General features: G+C 45.1%; 1 protein-coding gene across 1 annotated transcript; it reads left to right on the top strand.

The window, feature by feature from the left end:
• Positions 1–1,550: 1,550 nt before the first annotated feature.
• PROKR1 (prokineticin receptor 1) lies at positions 1,551–18,721 on the top strand. The gene is made up of 2 exons (XM_003413656.3): positions 1,551–2,607; positions 12,003–18,721. Exons 1-2 carry the CDS (start codon positions 2,123–2,125, stop codon positions 12,697–12,699), a joined length of 1,182 nt encoding a protein of 393 aa, XP_003413704.1. The 5' UTR covers positions 1,551–2,122; the 3' UTR covers positions 12,700–18,721.
• The last annotated feature ends 1,217 nt before the right edge of the window (positions 18,722–19,938 follow it).

Raw genomic sequence — 19,938 nt, forward strand, 5'->3', positions numbered from 1 at the left:
GGCCAGGGGGCGAGCGGTAGACTACAGGGGCTCCAGGGGACACGGGACGGGGATGAAGTTCTCCCTGAGAGGTGAGAATAAAGGAGAAAAGATCGCTGGACACTTTCTGCCCGTATCCTAAATCTCCCAGCTTCCCCACCCCTCACGAAGTTTCTCTTCTGAAAACCTGATTTTGGGCCCCCCAGATAGCATGCTTATAGGGGTACCTCTCCAGAGGTGGCATGCCTCTGAGCTTTGGGAGTAAGCGGAACCTGAAATACATTCCCTGTAAGGAGAGAGGGCTGGGATTGCTGTGGTATCTGCCGGGCTCCCAGCCTGGGTCCCTTTAGTCCTTCAGCTGTGGGCTCTGCTTCTCACACTTGGCAGGGGCAGAGCGCCGGACTGAGGGCTCAGAGGAAAGGCAAAATCTGAGAAAAACTGAGGTGTTGGAGAAGTTGGGAGAGGGGGCAGGAATGGAGCTGAGCCTTACTGGGGTGCAGAGGACTATGGTCTTGGTCCCCAAAGACAGATTCCAGGCATCAAGCCTTTGAGGAGTGTGGGCAGCAGGCTTTGCTGGGACTGCCGGGCCTGCTTGACCTTCCCAGGAACCGAGGCTTAGCATTATTCCCTTCCCTCTTCTTTCTCCTGACATTTGGGGTGCTCTCCAGACCCCAGCTCTCCTCTAACACCCCAGCTCCCTGGTGTGATATTTTCCGACTCTGGGAGGGTCTGCAGGGAGAGGACGGGGAGAGGGACTCCAAGCCTCCTGTCTGTCCCCAGCAGTGCTGCTGACTGCCCCCACCCATTCTGCCCCCAGACCCACTGTGTGGTGAGTTGGAGTCCCAGGGGTCAGGATTCCCCACCTCTTCCTTGCAGCTGACTGATGGGGACTGATCACTCTATAGTAACTCCTTGCAGTTCTACAGCATAACACCCTCCCTCTCCAGGGAGCTCTGTGCTTTATAGACATTATTGATCTCCTCCTGCCTGGAGATTGTTGAAACCCTCAGTGTTTAAGCTATTTACTCCAGGACACACAACTAGCCAAGAAAGAATTTTGCTTGAGGGTCCCGTTTGTGACTCATTCAATCAGTGCTTGAGCTGTGACTTCCACCTTGTAGCCTCTTCCTTGGAGGACCAGTTTTAAAAAAAAAAATTGCTGTTGAGTCGATTTCTTACTCATGATCACCTCAGGTGTGTCAGAGTAGAACTGTGCTCCACAGGGTTTTCAATGGCTGGTTTTTCAGAAGTAAATTAACAGGCCTTTCTTCCTAGATGTCTCTCGGTGGACTCAACCTCCAACCTTTCGATAAGCAGCCAAGCTTGTTACCTTTTTGCACCACCCAAGGACTTGGCAAATGCTGTGCCAGGCTTCTAGGGTCCCAGCCGATTTTGATGTGGGAACAGGCATTCCAGTGAAGAGAGGGGACAGCAGCTGCTAGATAGGCTTTGTGATTTTTAGAGCTGTGTTTTGCCAGAAGGAAGGAGACCAGCTCTTGGAGAGAAGACAGGGTTATCTCACAGCCTGCCCTCTTCAGTGGTATCCAGGGTCATTTCTTTTAAGCCACTGGAAAGCAGGAATTGCTGCTGCAGAATGAGATGCATACACAAAGGATGAAGTTCAGGCTATCAGGGCAGCGAAAGGAATTTGGAAAGTGGGTGGGGCTCAGGTCGCTTCTGTTTTCTAGAGCCTCCCCACACCCCAACCTCCATCCCTGAGAAAAAGCTCAGAATGCCTGTCTTCAGTGGAATGGAAGTACACCAAGCCAGTGCTAGGTTGTCTCTGCAGCAACCCGACCTCCCCTGCATGAGTGGGTCTCTGGTTTTTTGTTCATTTGTCTTCTGTCATCAGTTTCTTTATTTCCACTCCATCACCCTATATTCACTCTAAGCAGGTGGCTAATGGGTCTGCATAAGTTACAAGATGGTTTTAAATGCTACTAGGTTCAGTCACACATGTAGCCAACTGTTTGTCTTTCAAAAGTCTAGGATGGAGCTCAGAAGCTGTGGCCCAAGGACACTGGCAGGAAGATTGACTCTCTAAGGGAGAGCGGACTACCAGCAGAGAAGGGGAGACCTCCAGCCCTGAAGACGTCACCTCAGGGAATTCCCAGCACTGCTGCTCCTAGCTCCATCTTTCCAGATGGAGATCACCATGGGGGATAAGGATGACAATGCCACCAATACCTCCACCAACTTCTTTTCTATGCTTGATCCCCATGGAGCCCCAGCTTCTCTCTTCCCGTTCAACTTCAGCTATGGGGACTATGATATGCCCCTGGATGAAGATGAGGATGTGACCAATTCTCGGACTTTCTTTGCTGCCAAGATCATCATTGGCATGGCCCTGGTGGGCATCATACTGGTCTGTGGTATTGGCAACTTCATCTTCATCGCTGCCCTGGTCCGCTACAAGAAGCTACGCAACCTCACCAACCTGCTCATTGCCAACCTAGCCATCTCTGACTTCCTGGTGGCCATTGTCTGCTGCCCCTTTGAGATGGACTACTATGTGGTGCGCCAGCTTTCCTGGAAGCATGGTCATGTACTATGCGCCTCTATCAACTACCTGCGCACTGTCTCTCTCTATGTCTCCACCAATGTCCTGTTGGCCATCGCCATCGACAGGTGAGCATGGGGCAGCGGGGACAACAAAGGTGGTCAGAGAGGAAGAGGCATTGGAATTGCCCCTTCCTTTACCACCACCGATGTGGATTGCTGGAGGTACCTGTGCTCTCCTTATAGGTGGTTGTAAGGGGGCTCACAAGTTTCCCTAGTGATTAAATGGTGAGAAGAGCACTTGTTTTCCAGCTGTGGTTAGGCAGGAGGTAGCAGAGCCCCCTAGAGCTGGGCAGTAGGAAGGTTTATGATTCCCAGCTGTGAACAAGCTTTTAGATGTCCTACCCTACCTGTTCAAGGTCTGGAGATAGACAAGTTTAAACGTTGAAGGACACGTTTAAACTCCGGGCAGCTACCTCTTGAGTCAACTTGGAAATCTTGAAGGAGGTTTCCATCTCATCGATATTTCCTCTATTCAAATATGCTCTCCCTAGCACCAGTAGATTTTTAAAAAAGATCGATGGATTTGTTTGGGGGAAAAAGTGTGTGGGGGGGCATATGCTGGCTTCTTATTTCGCTTTTGCATTTATCAATTTGTTCCTTTGCACCCATTTGCGTGCAACAGTACAGAAGCCCTGGTTCTGATGCTAAATAAAATCAACACGCACAGCCTATGCACATCTTTATTAGGCTTATTCTTTTCATGTAATTTAATTGGGAGTGCTGGTGGGTCAGGGTGATCTTTGCTCCTTGGGGAACAATTTTTGTAAGCTTCTCTGCCCAAAGCTGGCCGTTCATTACAAAGCACCTTGTTACAGTCTACAGACAGATGCCCTGAGGGTCAAATCAGGCCTCCGTGTACTTGGATCTGAACAGCCGGTCTCTCTCCCTTAACCCAGAGAGCCTGAAGCACAGATGCCCTTCCTTTTCCACAGCCTTGGGGCCTGGTGGGCTTTGACCCGCCCCTCACAGTCAGGACACCCCGGGACAGTTGTAGGGAGGGGCACAGCTAATCGAATGTATTTTCTGAAGTTATAAGCAGGGCAAGCAGGGAAAGGGTAACCTGGGAAAAGACTACTCCTGGGGAAAGTGGTTAGTAAGGAGCCTGGCTTTAACCCTCGTGAGGGATGGACCCTCTGCTGCCCCTCTCCAGGGAAGGACATCAGGGAGTTGGCAGCTTGAACAGCCCTTGATCTGTCGCCCTGGCAGGTGCTCAGAAGTGTCATCCCTGCAGAGGGCTACTTCTCCTTGGCCAAAGTCCTCCATATGAGTCACAGAGCCCCATGGTGTTGTGTCCACCCAGGCACGGTGAACCTCCAGAAGGAGGGAGGGAGGAAGAGTTATACAGAGTATTTGCCCCCTGAGTCTCTTTGAGAGCTGTCAAGAGAACTTCTGACCTTTTCTGAAAGTGGAAGCTGCCACTCTTAGCACATGAACAGGACAAATGGGGTTATTTCCTGAAGTTTCAGGCTAGCAAGACAGCTAGCAAGAGACCCAGGGGATCCTCTCTGCTACTAAAAATGGGGAAAGATAGTAGCTGCCTGCTGTAGGATGGGATCCTGCTCCTTGGATGAGATCCCTTTTACTGTGTAGGGGCTACTTCTCCAAAGGGGTAACAACAGCAGGCGGGAGTGACTTCAAAGGCAAAAGAGGTCAGGCCACACTAAGGGGTAGGGGGCTACTTTCTCCAATATAAGAGACATATCTGGGTCAATCAGTCAATCTGCTGGACTTCAAGCTCGTATCCTACTTTCGTATCAAACCCAGATTGTCTGAAATACAACAAGCATTTCTCTTGCACTGTGAGCTTGTGTCATGCAAATTAAGTGCAGGAAGAAAGACTAATTGGTGGCTGTTGGAAACTTGCACCCAGACACAGGAGGAAAGCACCGCGTGCCTGCGCAGGGCCTTGGCTGACTAACTGGCTGCTCTAGTGCGTTAAGTTCTTTTATTGATGTTTGGGATCTTCACTTCAATTTATTTTGATCTATATGCATTTTTACCATCTAATTTCAATTTCATGGTCTAGGAACTCATTGATTTTTATCTGGCCTTGTGTTGTCCAGGTCTTGATCAGTGATCTTCAGGTTTGGTTTGGTTAGTTTGGGGCAACTAATTTTTATCTTGAAATAACAAATACAGTAACAAAAAGACTATTATTTTTGCTTCATGAAATTTTTGTAGGAGGACTGTTCCTGGCTATTCTAAAAAAAAAACTATAGGTTTAAACACTTGCTGGACTACCTACACCCACTAGCTGTAGGGCCTTTTGTAAGTTATTTAACCTGTGTCTCAGTTTTCTCCTCTGTAAAATGGACATAATAAGAGAACCTAATGTCTTGCACTGCTTTGAGGATTAAATGAAATAATAAACAAAATTGCTTATAACAATGCTTGAGACGGAGCAAGCACTCAGTGTTGTTCTGTGCCATCGAGTCGGTTTCGACTCATAGTGACCCTGTGTATGACAGAACAAAACAGTGCTCGGTCCTGCTCCGTCCTTACAATCTTTGCTATGTTTGAGCCTATTGTTGCGGCCACCATGTCAATCCATTCCGTGTCAAAAAGGGGCCTTCCTCTTTTTCGATGACCCTCTACTTTACCAAGCATGATGTCCTTTTCCAGGGACTGGTCCCTCTTGATAACATGTCAAAAACAAAAAACAAACAAACAAAAAAACAACCAAACTGGTTGTGGTCAAGCCCATCCTGACTCAGAGCAACCCTATAGGATAGACTAGAACTGCCCCATAGGGTTTCCAAGGAACAGTCCCTGGTATATTCAATATTCTTTACCAACATCATCTTCCTCAGTCTTACTTATTCATTGTCCAGCTTTTGCATGGATATGAGGCAATTGAAAATACCATTACTTGGGCCAGGTGCACCTTAGTCCTCAAAGTGACATCTTTGCTTTTTATTTTGAATGACTTCCAACCTAAGGGTCTCATCTTCTGGCACTATACCAGACAATGCTCTGCTGCTATTTATAAGGTTTTCACTGGCCAATTTTTTCAGAAGTAGAGCTCCAAGTCCTTCTTCCTCGTTGGTCTTAGTCTGGAAACTCTGCTGGAACCTGCTGACCATGGGTGACCCTGCAGGTGTCTGAAATACTGTGACATAGCTTCCAGCATCACAGCAACACACAAGCCACCACAGTATGACAAACTGACAGACGCATGGGGAAGCACTCCAAAAAAAGGAATATTATATTTTTGAGTTAGCCTCTAGAGGAACAAAGAAAACAGATAAAGAAAATAAACCTAACAAATGTTTCAGAGGAGCTAACCTCTTTGTTTTGATACAAACAAAAACAATTGTTTTTATGACGTGATTTTTAAAAATAATACAAGGTGTCTAAGAAACACAGCATGTGAGGTATAGCCGAATGGAGCTCTTCATTTTCTACCTGCCTGGACTTCAATGTTTCTGTCATTGGTTCCATTGTCCTCCCAGGCACCTAGTGTAGAAAGCCTCCTTTCCTGGTGTTCTCTCCCTTTCTCTAACATTCATTCAGTTTCCAGGTCCTGGCAATACTCACCCCTACTTCTTACCTTGTCACTGCAGGCTGGGCTATCATAGCTTCCTTTGTGTCTTCCTGCTGCAGTGTCTCTTGGCTCTGCCCTTCTGCCAGCGCGACTCCTCTCATGTCCTAAACACTCATTTATTTATTCACTCATTCAAGCAATGCATTTTTATAGAGCGGCTGTTATGTGACAGACACTCTTCCCAGCGCTGGGGATACAGCTGTGAATAAGACAAAAAAATGCCTTGCTCTCATGGAGCTTATACCTGAGGGATGGAAGCAGGTAACAGGGAGAAGGAAGATAGTTTCAGAGTGAGAAATTTTCTGAGGAAAACAAACAAACAAAAAAAACCCAAAAAGCATTGAGAGTGACTGAGAGTGAGAACTGCTCTAGCTGGATAGTTCAGGGTAGTGTTTCTGAGGAGAAGACTTTCGAATTTACCTCTGAATGAAAAAAAAAAAAAAAAAAAACCACACCCGTCGCCCTCGAGTCTATTCAAGACTCCTAGCGACCCTATAGGACAGAGCAGAGCTGCCCCATAGAGTTTCTAAGGAGTGGTTGGTGGATTAGAACTGCTAACGACCCTATAGGACAGAGCAGAGCTGCTCCGTAGAGTTTCTAAGGAGTGGTTGGTGGATTAGAACTGCTAACCTTTTGGTTAGCAGCCGAGCTTTTAACCACTATGCCACCAGGGCTTCAGAAAAAGAGAGAGAGAGAGAGAGAGAGAGGGAGGGAGGGACTGAGACAGGGAGGGAGGGAGAAAGAAAGAGAGAGAGGGAGGGACACGGGGGGAGGGAGGGATGGAGAGAAGGAGGGAGGGAGGGAGAAAGGAAAAGCTGGTCTTGCACAGATTGAAAAAAAAAAAAGCATTCCAGAGAAGGTGCAAAAGCCCTGAGGCAGGAACAAGCCTTGTTTGCTCTATGAACTGGAAACCACTATGGCCTGAGGGAAGTAAGCAAGACTGTGGCCAGATTAATCCTGTCTTGCACATGTCTCCCCTCTTGCTTAAAAAAACCTCTAATGACTCCATTGTCTACAAAATATGGCTCAAATCTCTTAGCCTGGTCTCCCACCACTTTATTATGCAGCCCCTGGTTGTCTCCCAGTCTCCTGTTGGGTGTTGTTGTTGTTGGGTGTCATTGAATTGTACATAAACCTTTCATGCTGGGTAAGCACATTTATCTTCTGTTCCCAAAAGAGGTTATAATCATTTTGAGAACTGTCACCATGTCTTTTTACATTCTATCTTCCAGTGCCAGGCACTTGGAAGACACACAGGATGAGGGTGAAGTACATAATAAAACCCTACTCCCAAAAAATCCAGACCAGTTCCTGGGACGTCAGTTCCCACTCATGGTGACCTCATGTGTGTCAGAGGAGAATTGTGCTCCATAGGGTTTTCAATGGCTGTAATCTTTCAGAAGTAGATTGTCAGGCCTTTCTTCCGAGGCATCGCTGGATGGATTGAAACCTCCAACCTAGTGGTTAGTAGCTGAGTACTTAACCATTTGCACCACCCAGGGACTCTCAGAATTCACAGAAAGCTATAAAAGAAGTAAGACCCAATAGAAAAGAAGTAAGACCCAATAGAAAAGAAGTAAGACCCAACAGAAAAGAAGTAAGACCCAATGCCTGCTCTTGCAGAGCTTGCCATGCAGAGAGAACTAATATTTATGAAACATTTTAAGAAGTAAATGATAAATTTCAAATGAAATATAAAGGTGAGATCATTGTGTCCAAGAGTACTCAGAGGAGGCTTCTTGGAGGAGGTGGACTTTTAGCTGGCCTTCAACACATAAATAAGATGAAGATTGGCAAAGGAGAGTAAAGGTTTTCCATGTGGGTAGAACAATGTTTGCAAAGACCTAGAGAGGGGAAAGCTAGAGGTGAGTATGAGGTGCCTTGGGGAGGCATGTGGGCGGGAGTAAGGAACATAGGAGACTGGAGGTCAGAAAGGCTACCATCATATTACAGAAGCTCTCAAAATTCAGGCAGAGGGAATAAGACCTGATAGTGGCCAGGAGGTAAAAAAGATGAGAAGACTTGGCCTCCCAGGGCTTGGGTTTCCTCTTTCATGTGGAGAGACCTCAGAGTCTACAACACCAGGGGCTCTGGAAGCGAACCCTGCTTTCTAGGGAGGGGAAACCAGCCAGTCTGCTCACTCATTGGCAGGCTCTTCCTTTCTCTCTGGATGAGGCTAGCTAAGGTATGAGTAACCGCCCTTAGCCTTTGTTGTTGTTAGGTGTCCTAGAGTCAGTTCCGACTCATAGCGACCCTATGTACAACAGAAGGAAACACCGTCCGGTTCTGCACCATCCCCACAACGGTTGCTATGTTTGAGCCTACTGTTGCAGCTACTGTGTCAAGCTATCTCATTGAGGGTCTTTTTCTTTTTTGCTGACCTTGTGTTTTACTAAGCATGATGTCCTACAGGGAGTAGTCCCTCCTGATAACATGTCCAAAGTAAGTGAGACAAAGTCTAGCCATCCTCGTTTCTAAGGAGCATTTCTGGCTGTATTTCTTCCAAGACAGGTTTGTTCATTCTTCTGGCAGTTCACAGTATATTCAATATTCTTCACCAACACCATAATTCAAATGCATCAATTCTTCTTCAGTCTTCCTTACTCATCGTCCAGTGTTTGCAGGCATATGAGGAGATCGAAAACACCATGGCTTCAGTCAGGTGCACCTTAGTCCTTAGGCACAAATACTCTCTGGTGAGCTCATCGGTCAGGGCCCACTGGCCAGAGGAGCTGGTTGTGCATTCTTTGATCATCCCATGGCCAGCCCAGTAGCTGCTGTGACTGTGATTGCGAGGATTATATCTGAGGCTGGGTCCTGGAGACAGAGAGGGAGCCCACATGCTCTTTGTTAATCACCCAGCCCACTATCATCTCACGGTTACTGCCTGGACAGTTCTTAGTCCAGCAAGCATGATTTCTTGTTCTCTGGGAAATGTCGGCTGTAAGCGGATCTGGACCTGAGCCATTGCAGTGGTAGACACACAGGGCAAGCCAAGGGCATATCCATAAGTGGATAAAAGAAGCTGCCAATTGCCTGACTCTTTCTTGGAACATCAGTAGGTAGAAACCAACTGTGATGGGAAGGAAAAAAGGAGAGGGGCTGCTAGAATGCCATGGGGGCAGGAGAAAGGAATGTTGCTCACTCTGACCGGAAGGGCAAATGGCACATTGGAGAGGCCACTGGATTTGGAGCAAGATATGGGTCTGAGTCATGATTCTGTCAATTCCTAGTTGTGTGGATTTTGGAGAGTTATTTTATTTCTGCAAGCCTCAGTTCACTCACCTGTAAAATTGGCATCTTTGTTTTCTTTCCTATTCAATAGGATTGGGGGGATCAAATGAGAAAATGGATTTGGAAATGCTTGTACATTGCACACTTTATACAAACATTAAAAAAAAAATTACACTAGAGTTCTGGAGTTCTGATGCTAACCATAGCCAAGCCTGCTGGCAATCCCTGAAACCATGTTCTGCAGTCTGCCTACTGGTAAATGTATCAGGAAGGCCCTCTGCACAGCTCCTGGGTTCTAACCCTAGGGATGGAGCTGGGACGATGACAGAGAGAACCAGGATGATATAACAGTCCAGATGAGTAATCACAGATGACCAAGAAGACTAGTGTTGATGGGAAGAGTTAGAGACAATAAAATAAAAAGTAACAGGAGAACTTGCAGGTGTCCCATTTGCCAACAACAAAAAGGGGAAAGAAAATGGCTGTGTGTACAGAATAACTGAAAACGATATGATTTAGGACACTAATACTTTCTTCTATATTAATAGCTTATTGCTGTTTAGGTGCAGCATCTCATTTAGCCTCACTGTATCACTGTGAGGTAGGCAAGGCAGGTGCCATTCCCCTATTACAGATGAGGAACTCGAGCCCACAGGGCCATGAAAACATGTCTCAAATTGACATAGCAAGTTTGTGGCAAAGCTGGGATTTGATCCTTGGTCTTCTGACTCCTAGATTAGTGTTCTCTTATACTTTTTCACTGAAACACCACTCTGTTTGAAATATCATGAAGACTTAGAAAGTTACTGTTAGGAAAAAAAGAAATTACACAGTGCAAGTTCATCTAGGTAACGAGCATGAATCTAGAAATTTTCTTTGACAGAGTAATCAGCAGAACATGGTGGGACAGACAAAGAGCGAGCCAGTGAGACAGCAAGAGCTCTTAGCTCCTGGTTTTTGTTAGGATTCTGAGCAAGCTTGGCACACTCATTACAGCAGAAGCAGCGTGGTCCTTACGCAGAGCATTGGCTGTACCTACAGTCACCTCCATTCCACCCTTCAGACCCCAGGGGCATAGGTGTGAGGACCATGGATGGTTGCTGGTGGCCAAGCATGTTAGGGCAGCCAGTGGGTATCCAGAGAGTGAACTCAACCCTTCCAACTCCATCTAACATCTTCTGGGAGCTGGAAGAGAGTGGGAGTCTCACTCCAATGAACTTAGCAAATGACACTCAATGGATGTGGCTGCCTGTGTCGGAAGGAGGGACAGGAGTAGCAGAAATACGATCGTGGCAGGTGGCTTGGGGGGAAGAATCAACCTCCTCAACAAATCAACATCCTAAGAAAGATGACCCCAAAGGAATTGATGTCAAAAGGGAAGAGAACTGGTTTGGCTTTCCTTCAGGCGCCTGTCATGTTCGCCCTTGGCTCAACCCAGCATAAGCACTGGGTATGTGAGAACGTGTTTATTTCGTGTTGATTAGTCATTCCTTCCCATTTCACTTCCCATATTGCTCCTTCTCTAACTTCCACCCCCTGCCAGACATGGAAAGTCTTCCAGGAAACCAGAGCTCTCTGCAGGAGTGTGTGCACTCTCTCTGGGAAGGAGGCTTTCATACCGCATGGATGACTCATACCCCCAGAAAGTGCTCCGCTTTCGTTCCTGGACCACTGTGGTAACAGCAGTGTGGGTCTTTGGAAATAACAAAAGCAATATCTTCTACTGCCTGGTGCTTTGTGGTTAAAAAAAAAAAAAAATGCATTCACATATATTCTCAATTGATTTTCACATCAACTCTGTGAGGTAAAGTTAAATGTTTTCTGTCAAGGGTCTTGCTGTATGTGACCTTGAGAAGTCACTCATCTCTCAAGGCCTCCACTTTTTGACCTGGAAAATGAGATAAAAGGCCACACACTGTTTTTCCACCTTTGCATGCACAGCGATATTTTTTTAAACTGTGGAATGATGAGCAAATTTTGCCCACTGCTTCCAGTGGAAAGATGAAATTTTCCCAACAACTCCTTGGAATTACCAGCCTGTTTGTACTTGACTACTAGCCTAAAGGCTGGCAGTTTTTGAACTTATCCAGCAGTGCCACAGAAGAAAGGCCTGACAATTTGCTTCTGTAAGGATTATAGCCAAGAAAACTCTATGGGGCAGTTCTATTCTGTCACATGGGATCACTACGAGTCAGAATCCACTTGATGCAAACAAGGTTTTTTATTGGGGAGGGGGTTAGCTTTAAGCTGTGGGGTAATTAGGATGGCTAACCCTGAAAACAGGGAGGGCATGGAAAAAGTGTCAAGGCTAGAAACAGCTGGGAGGTATTATTACTACATTTAATATTAATAGTTACTATTTACTGAGTACATACGACGTTTAAGACTGTGGCAGGGATTTTGCATGTATTAGCACATTCAGTCCTTAAAAGCGCACAACCACAAAAATTCTTTTGCGTTTAAGGAAAATTGAAGTTCAGAGAGATTCAGCAGAACTTGCCTGACATGGAGGTGGAGCTGGGGTCTCCGTGCAAGTTTGCCTTTCTCGGTAGCCCACATACCACTGGGCGTTTCCTCCACACATAGCATTTGGTTGCTCCTCAGAATGTTTCAGAAATACCATTACCATCCAGTACTTCCTCACAGAAGTTGACCCCATTTGTGCCCTTGCCTCTCTCCCTAGATACCTGGCCATTGTGCACCCGCTGAGACCACGGATGAAGTATCAGACCGCCACTGGGCTGATTGCATTGGTCTGGGTGGTGTCCATCCTCATCGCCATCCCCTCAGCCTACTTTACGACCGAAACTGTCCTCCTCATAGTCAAGAGCCAGGAGAAGATCTTCTGTGGCCAAATCTGGCCTGTGGACCAGCAGATCTACTATAAGTCCTACTTCCTCTTCATCTTTGGCATTGAGTTCGTGGGCCCAGTGGTCACCATGACCCTGTGCTATGCCCGAATCTCCCGGGAACTCTGGTTCAAGGCTGTCCCTGGCTTCCAGACGGAGCAGATCCGGAAGCGACTGCGCTGCCGCCGGAAGACGGTCTTGGTGCTCATGTGCATTCTAATGGCCTACGTGCTGTGCTGGGCACCGTTTTATGGCTTTACCATCGTGCGCGACTTCTTCCCCACGGTGTTCGTGAAAGAGAAGCACTACCTCACGGCCTTCTATATTGTGGAGTGCATCGCCATGAGCAACAGCATCATCAACACCCTGTGCTTTGTGACCGTCAAGAACAACACCATCAAGTATTTGAAGAAAATCATATTGCTCCACTGGAAGGCTTCTTACAATGGGAGTAAGTCCAGCGCCGACCTTGATCTCAAAACCATGGGTGTGCCTGCCACTGAAGAGGTGGACTGTATCAGACTAAAATAAACCCGTGGGCCTGTCAGAGTTGAAACACAAAACCAGATCTTCCAGATACTGACCAGTGTGCTTGGAGACACACCACTCTTGGTTGGCTGCAAAGCATAGAGGAAGTGGACAGCTCTTCCTGTGGACACTATAACTGCTTATGAAGCTTGGAATTTCCAAGACTGATGTGACCAGATGTCATCACCAGTGGCTGACGTATATTGAACATCTAATTTGTGCAAAGAGAAGGCACTGATGAAACCTATATATATGGGCAACATTAAGTTGGAAAAATGAAGTAGGGATTAACCCAAGGAAGATGTTGGGCATAGACAGTCTAGAAAAAACTCATTCCCAGAAGGGAGCTCTAGTAGGAGTCATGACTGCAGTGATGTTCACACTGTGAGACGCTCTCTGGACCATCTTAGCCACTCATCCAGCACTAGTCTAGCTCATCTCTGGATTGTTCTCAGGCTTGCCCTCCCTGCGAACATTTGTAGGAATGGGACAAGAATGCGAAAGAGTCTTCCAGCACTTCCTTTAACTCTTCTCTTGGTTTTTACCCTCATTGTGAGGGACTTACATGCATGCACATGGACAGTCCAATATGCATGACCAAGTTTTGTTGAAATCCTCTTTCACTAACATTGCCCCATAACTGCCTCTTGGACCTAGGGCTATGTCCATCAGTGGTGAGTCACATTCAGGGAGATGGACTTGGGGAAGAAGCCACACAGGCCCTGAAGCCATTTAGACAGGGAATTATGGGGTTCTGAGTACTTGCAGCAAGTTCAGAAGGAGGACTGGACTCAGATGGGCATGTCTTCTTCGCCTCATGGACTTCTTGTCCTATGGGGAAGGGTACAGGTGGAGAAGAATCAGAACAGGACCTCAGAAAGTGGGGTCCTGTGGTAAATGGGGCTCAGAGCAAGGGCATGGGTTCTCCATGTCTAAGGGTGATATTACTTCCACCTCTCAGTGATACCATCCTGGACTAATTAGGCTTTCCCTCAAGCCCTTCCCTTTCTTTTCATGTGTCCATGCTTGTGAACATCGAAGATAGAGATACAACACTTCATAGACGTGGCAATCAGCCATTTTTCCATTCTCACCAGCTCTCAAATGTGAGCCAGGAAGAGCTGTCTCCTAACCAACCATCCTGATAAGGTCACCTGATTGGTGTGAGTCACTGGTGCCTGAATCCCATCTTTGTCATTAGTTCCTTGGGCTAAAACTTGTTTCTCTTTTAAAATGGAGGTACTCTTGTGAGGGTAGCCCATCACATTTCTACTCCTCAGTGTGAATGAAGTCATGTGATCCAGTGGCAGAACCCTGGCCCCCAGGACAGAAGGGACATACAAAGTGGTGGGCGAAGCCCGAACAATGAGTTCCAGTGACCCCACAGGCTTACTGAAGGCTCTTCCCACTTTCTAAGCCACACTCTTCTGTATAGTGTTTAGAATTTTACAATTTAGAGTTTTGGATGGAATATCTGAAATCCAGCCCTGGCTCTGTCACCTTTGTGGCTCTGGGTAAAGCCATTCAGAGGGCACAGAAGTAATACCTGTGATACCTACAGATGTGGTGGTTGTGAAGAGCTGGTGGGATAATATGCGAGAAAATTCTTCCAACCACACAAGTACAACAAAAAGAATGGACTAGCACCATGTGCATCATTCCTGGGCAAGGAAAAACCTGCCACTTTGGCAGGCTTATATGGAAGCCTCATCACCTTCCCTTTTTGTTATTCTTTGTGTGCATGATCCCCATACCCGTCTTAGCAATGCTGTATGCGTTGTGTTTTGTTCTTAAGAACAAGTTGTTATAAACAAGGAGGTGAGATCTGCTGGCAGAGTTGGAAAAGGAAGTGGTGATCAGTCCAGTCAGAAGATGAGTCTGGGTTTTCGAAATCTGCAGAATCAGAGCATGTCTGCGATCATAGAAGTATTGACCATCTTCCTGTGCCTGTTCTCAGCTGGCACGAATCTGGGGTGATGTGGTAGTTGTTTCTCAATCTGTTTTTATTACCATGAATGTGCACAGCTATACAGTGACTTGCCCTTTTCCCGTTATTTAATTTTACAGCAGTACCTTTATAAGGCTATACAAGTGATACCTGTGTGGGATTTCCCTCTCCAAGTATAGACAACTCTTCTTCTTTTTTTTTTTTTTGTAGCAAAGTTTATTGTTTTAATCACCTTTTTCTCCTGGAAGACACATTTCAAAAGCCTATTTATTTCTTCCCATTGATCATCCAACAGATGCACCATACGGTTTAATCAGGATGCTCTTAAAGAGTGATAAAAATATCAGCCTAAACCAAACATGCATTGGAAAGCAATTCTTATTTTTTATAAAATCGTATACTGCATTCTAAAATCAGGAAAGTTAGAGTTTGGGTTATTTAGATTAAAAAATAATAGAATGACTTTTTTTTTGTCATCATGTTATTTTTTTCCATTAGGAAGGTTAAACAAGAGTTGAGTGTACTCAATAGGAGCTTTTCATATGTAACAACCAAACCCCTTTCTCTTTTTCAGCTTAAGATACATGTTTTTCATTCCCAAGTGTAATATTTCTGGATGTTAGTGTCTACTTGTGATTTTATAGTGAATGAAAGTTATGTTGTTATCAAGTGACATTAAAAAAATATGAATATGTATAGTTGTTGACTATGGTGTTCCTGTGGTTTCTGTCCCTGATCTTTTTCCTAATCACAGTATGATGGACCTTTGAGTGAGTGCCGAGTAGATGTCGAGTTCATGACTTTAAGAATTGTGAGTACAGGACTAACTCATGCTATTTTGGCCTATAAACTTCCTCTCTCCATCTTAAACAGATTTAAATGATTTACTGTATTTTTCGTGAATAACACACCCACATAAACAACAAACCCACACACATAATATGCTCAGCTAGCTTAGGAAAAGAATTCGTGAAGAGGTCTCGGGGTTTGCAAAAAAACGTATAACACATGCATTATTTGCGTAAAATACAGTGCATTACCTTTCCATAAGGTGGGTCTGGTAAAGCCATTTAGCACCTGAGTGGCAAGACTTGACTCTGAGGACCTGTTTTTGCCTGTTACATAGACCAAGGCTAAACCTTTAAACAGGCTTACTGTTGTCACGTGCAAAGTGAACCAGGAGATGAATCTGTGAGACCCGCCATGTTCAAATTAGTGGCTGATTCATTGAACTGATGGCTGCAACCTGCCCATCAGAAAAAAAATGGTAAGACCAACAGGGTAACACTTGTGCTTATGTGCCACTTTTCTGTTCTCTGAATACTTCCCATATGCAGAGAGATAGGCACATTGTCAGACACAGAATGGTTTGTAAAATCCAACCATTTCTTCAACTAACACAGCAGATAAGGGCAGATTTACTGTGAAGCATTTGGAGATTTTGCCTACCGTATACACATTTAAAAATAATTTCTTCAGTCAAAGATGCTAAAACACAGCAATGTGGCAGTCGCCACAGCAAGCCCTCAAGCGTGAAACAAGTTCCATGCTCAGTGTGGAAACGAATACTAAAGAATTTGTGAGAGGAAAGAAAATTATAAATATGAGTCCTGTTGAAAAATATGATAAATTTTGAAATGTATCCGTGAAGAATGAGTCCAATTCTCCTTGCTGGAGTGTGAGTGAGAACATCAAATTCAAGTCATTCACTTCACAATTGAAGAAACCAAAGCCCAGAAGGGGAAGAGGTAAGTTCAAGGTCACACAGCTGGGCACTGCGTAAGCCAGGGTTAGACCCGAGGCTCCTAGGCTTAGTCCCTGGTTCCTTTATTCTAGCATGCCTGGGTGCAGGGAGCATCCAAATCTTGGAAAGGGGAGAGTACAAGAATCCTGGAGGGGATTGTTCATTCCCAGTCTGGCCACCTCTGGAGACCCTTAAGGAGTTTTACAGAGACAGTTCTGGCTCCTTTGCAAGCCGAGTTTAGCTCATTCCACTCCTGGGAACTGACACACAGACAAGGAGACTCAGAGGCTTTAGGGAAGAACTGCTAAAAATTATCTACTGCTGCTTTTTTCTTCTTCTTGCATAGTTGAGGGTCCCTGGAATATAAAAGGAAAGACAAGGCCCCAGCTTATGAGAACAGCTGCCCTGATCTAGGAAAGCAGAGGTGAGAGAGAAAGAAGCTGGCCTGGGCTGAGTATCCAGGTTGGTAGAGTCTGTGTTCAGAGTTCGGTGGGCCCAGACTGCCACCACCCGCCCTCACCAGTGAGGCTGAGAGAGGTGGGAGAGGCTGTTTGACAGAGGTGGGCCTTGAACTGGGCCACGCAGGACAAGTGGGGTATAGAGAAGCAAGAGGGTGAGCATTCCACAAGGGAGGATAAACATTTCTTTTATCTGCTCCTGGAAACTGAAATTCCTTTATCCTGGGGGCCAAGCCTTCTCAGACAATGCTGGAATTGTCATGCCTGGAAGAGATATCCAAAAAATTGAAAACACACAGAGGAGTAAGTAAGCACTATCACAGCCTTATCTGAAAGTAGATTTTGGTAGGAGGGGAGTGAGGGAAAGAGAGAGAGACACTGGCTTTATGAAGCAGGTCTGTGTGATGGGGTACAGGAGGCATGTGATAATGAGCAAGAAATAAGAGGAAGAAGATGCGGAGGAGGTCATTGAAAACAAACTTGGCTGACTTTAATACCAAAGAAGCTGAGCTGAGCACCTTACAGGAGTTACCTCACCCAGTCTTCACAACTGCCCTACGAATCAGGGGTGAGCGTGTCATTTTCCAGAGAGGCAGTGGAGTCTCAGGCTGTGATTCTCGCTCAAGGTTACACAAGGAGTGAATGAGGCACAGAGGGTCGAACCCAGGCAGTTCAACTGCAGAGCTCATGCTTTTCATCACTGCATGGCAGCCTTTAAATGATTTTTCTAGGTCTTTTTGTGTATGTAGCAACCCTAATGAATACCTTTATCCATTACTCAGTAGGTGATAACTCATCTCTTAGGTAAACCAGACATCCTCAAAAATGGAGGATAGCATAACTCCCACCTTCATTTCCCTTTCTTTATGAGAGGTGGTATTTACTGCCAACAGCTGGCCCTAGTGGTCCTTAACTTTTGAGTGCCACGGTTGTGTTTGGCATCTAGTGAAACTTATAGCCCCTTCTCAAATAATGTTCTCAAATGTATTAAATACATAGGCATGCAAAAGCAAGAAACTATATTGAAATACAGCTATCAAAATATATTCAACATCAGGACTAGAAACTACCATAATTTTGAGGTAGTGATGAAGGTGAATGATATTTTGAGATCTCTCCCCAAACAGCAATGACATAAAAAATGTCTGTGATTTCTCTTGGCGACAACCTCAGTGACTGTGATACTAGGGTGGTTTGTTTCCTATTTCATAATTGCAATAACTGCTACAGTTAAGTTAGAGGGTAGTGAGAATGACAGTAAATTTTTTTTTTTTCCCCCATCCAAGTTCATGGTCCCTGAACTGGTTAAGAATACCTGCCCCAAAGAGAAGCTGAGGCAAGCACACACTGGAGGGGGCACTGGTGGAAATGGAAATGTCAGGAAAGAGAGGCACACAAATGTAAATAGAATTAAATAAACAGACCTTCACCAGGCACATTGCTTGTAAAGACACCACAGTGAGCATTGTGGTTCACCAACTTTCTGGCTCTATAGCCTTTCCCAGTGGTCCCAACCCTGATCAGTGTGGCAAAGATTCTCCTGAGAAGCCGGGGAGGGTCTTTCCTTATAACCTGAAGATTCAGGACTTTCTCATGAAATTATTTAACAAATATTTATTTTCCTAGGTTCTGACGATATAAAGATGAATAAGACAGAATTCCAGCTCCTGTTAAATTAACGATTGATCTTCAGGAGAGAGGGCACTTTGGTTGCTGAAACCACAAGGAAAAAAATCCTATAAAAGTAGCATTGCAGACATACCTATCGAGTCCGTTGCTTTGCTTGCTTCTCGTTTGTTACTTCTCTGCTGCTAACCAAAAGGTCAGTAGTTCAAATTCACCAGCAGTTCCTTGGAAGCCCTATGGGACAGCTCTACTCTGTCCTATAAGGTCGCTATGAGTCAGAATCGACTTGATGGCAATGGGTTATGTTTTTGGTTTTTTCCTTGTTTTAATTTTATTGGACTTTTCAAATAATTCTTGAGTTGAATATACAGTTATTTTTATTCTTTACTGTTTCTTGTAAGTGATTAAGGGTGTACTTTTCTTCGAACTGGGCTTTACTCTTATTGGATAAGTAGAAGGTCTTTAGCTCTGAAATATGTATTTTTATTTCATAATGTTTGATATATCTATATATTGGTTCATGGTTTCTATATTCTTCTTATGTATGTAAGATTTAAAGTATTTGTTGCATTTATTTTCTTTTGTTTCCTGTGATATTTTTCCTTCTGGAGTAGACTATTGTTTTTTATTTGGTTCTATTCTTCTCTTTTTTTGCATAATTGTACACAATTTCCCTGTTGGTTCTTTTCATTTTACCCGTCTTGGACAGAATCAACTCTGTTATCCAGTATATTGTCCAAACACAATATGAATGAATTCTCCTTGGTTCTGCTCCCCTGTTGATACGGGCCGTATGTGTTTCCTCCAATGTGAGCTTCATAGCTTGTGCTTCATGTTCTGCTGTGAAGGGGATTGGAGAGTGTCTTAATATCTAGTGCTGCCAAAACAGAAGTACCACAAATGGATGGCATTAACAAATGGAAATTTATTCTGTCACAGCTCCAGGGAAAGGCTTTCTCTCTCTTTCAGTTCTGGGGGAAGGTTCTTGTCATCAGTCTTCCCGTGGTCTAGGAGTTTCTCCACACATGGACCCTGGGTCCAAAGGATGGACTCTGCTCCTGGCTCTTCATTTGTGATGGTAGGAGGTTCCTATCTGCTCACTTCTCTCTCCTTTTATCTCTTGTAAGATAAAAGCTGATATAGGCCACACCCCGGGAAAACTCCTCTTACGTAGGTTCAGGGCTGTGACCTGAGTTAAGGGTGTTGCGTCCTACTCTAATCCTCTTTAACATAACCTAATCTTGCCTCATTAACCACAGGCAGAGATTAGAATTTACAACACACAGAAAAATTACATCAGATCACATGGCCTAGCCAATTTGACACACATTTTGGGGTGGGGGGGCGGGGGCACAATTCAGTCCATGGCAAGGAGAGAGGACTGTTTATGGCTGTGATTGCTGGCTGGGTCTTTTGCTGTTATTTTATTAAAAATCTTGTTCTGGATTCACTCTTCCTAAACAAGT

This window comes from Loxodonta africana, chromosome 15, assembly GCF_030014295.1.
Source record: "Loxodonta africana isolate mLoxAfr1 chromosome 15, mLoxAfr1.hap2, whole genome shotgun sequence".
Classification (NCBI taxonomy): Eukaryota; Metazoa; Chordata; class Mammalia; order Proboscidea; family Elephantidae; genus Loxodonta; species Loxodonta africana.

Bases quoted from the DNA above. Each gene is read 5' to 3' on its own strand.
- PROKR1 (XM_003413656.3), top strand. From the start codon at position 2,123: ATGGAGATCACCATGGGGGATAAGGATGACAATGCCACCAATACCTCC. The intron at 2,608-12,002 runs GTGAGCATGGGG...CTCTCTCCCTAG, and splicing joins TTGGCCATCGCCATCGACAG to ATACCTGGCCATTGTGCACC.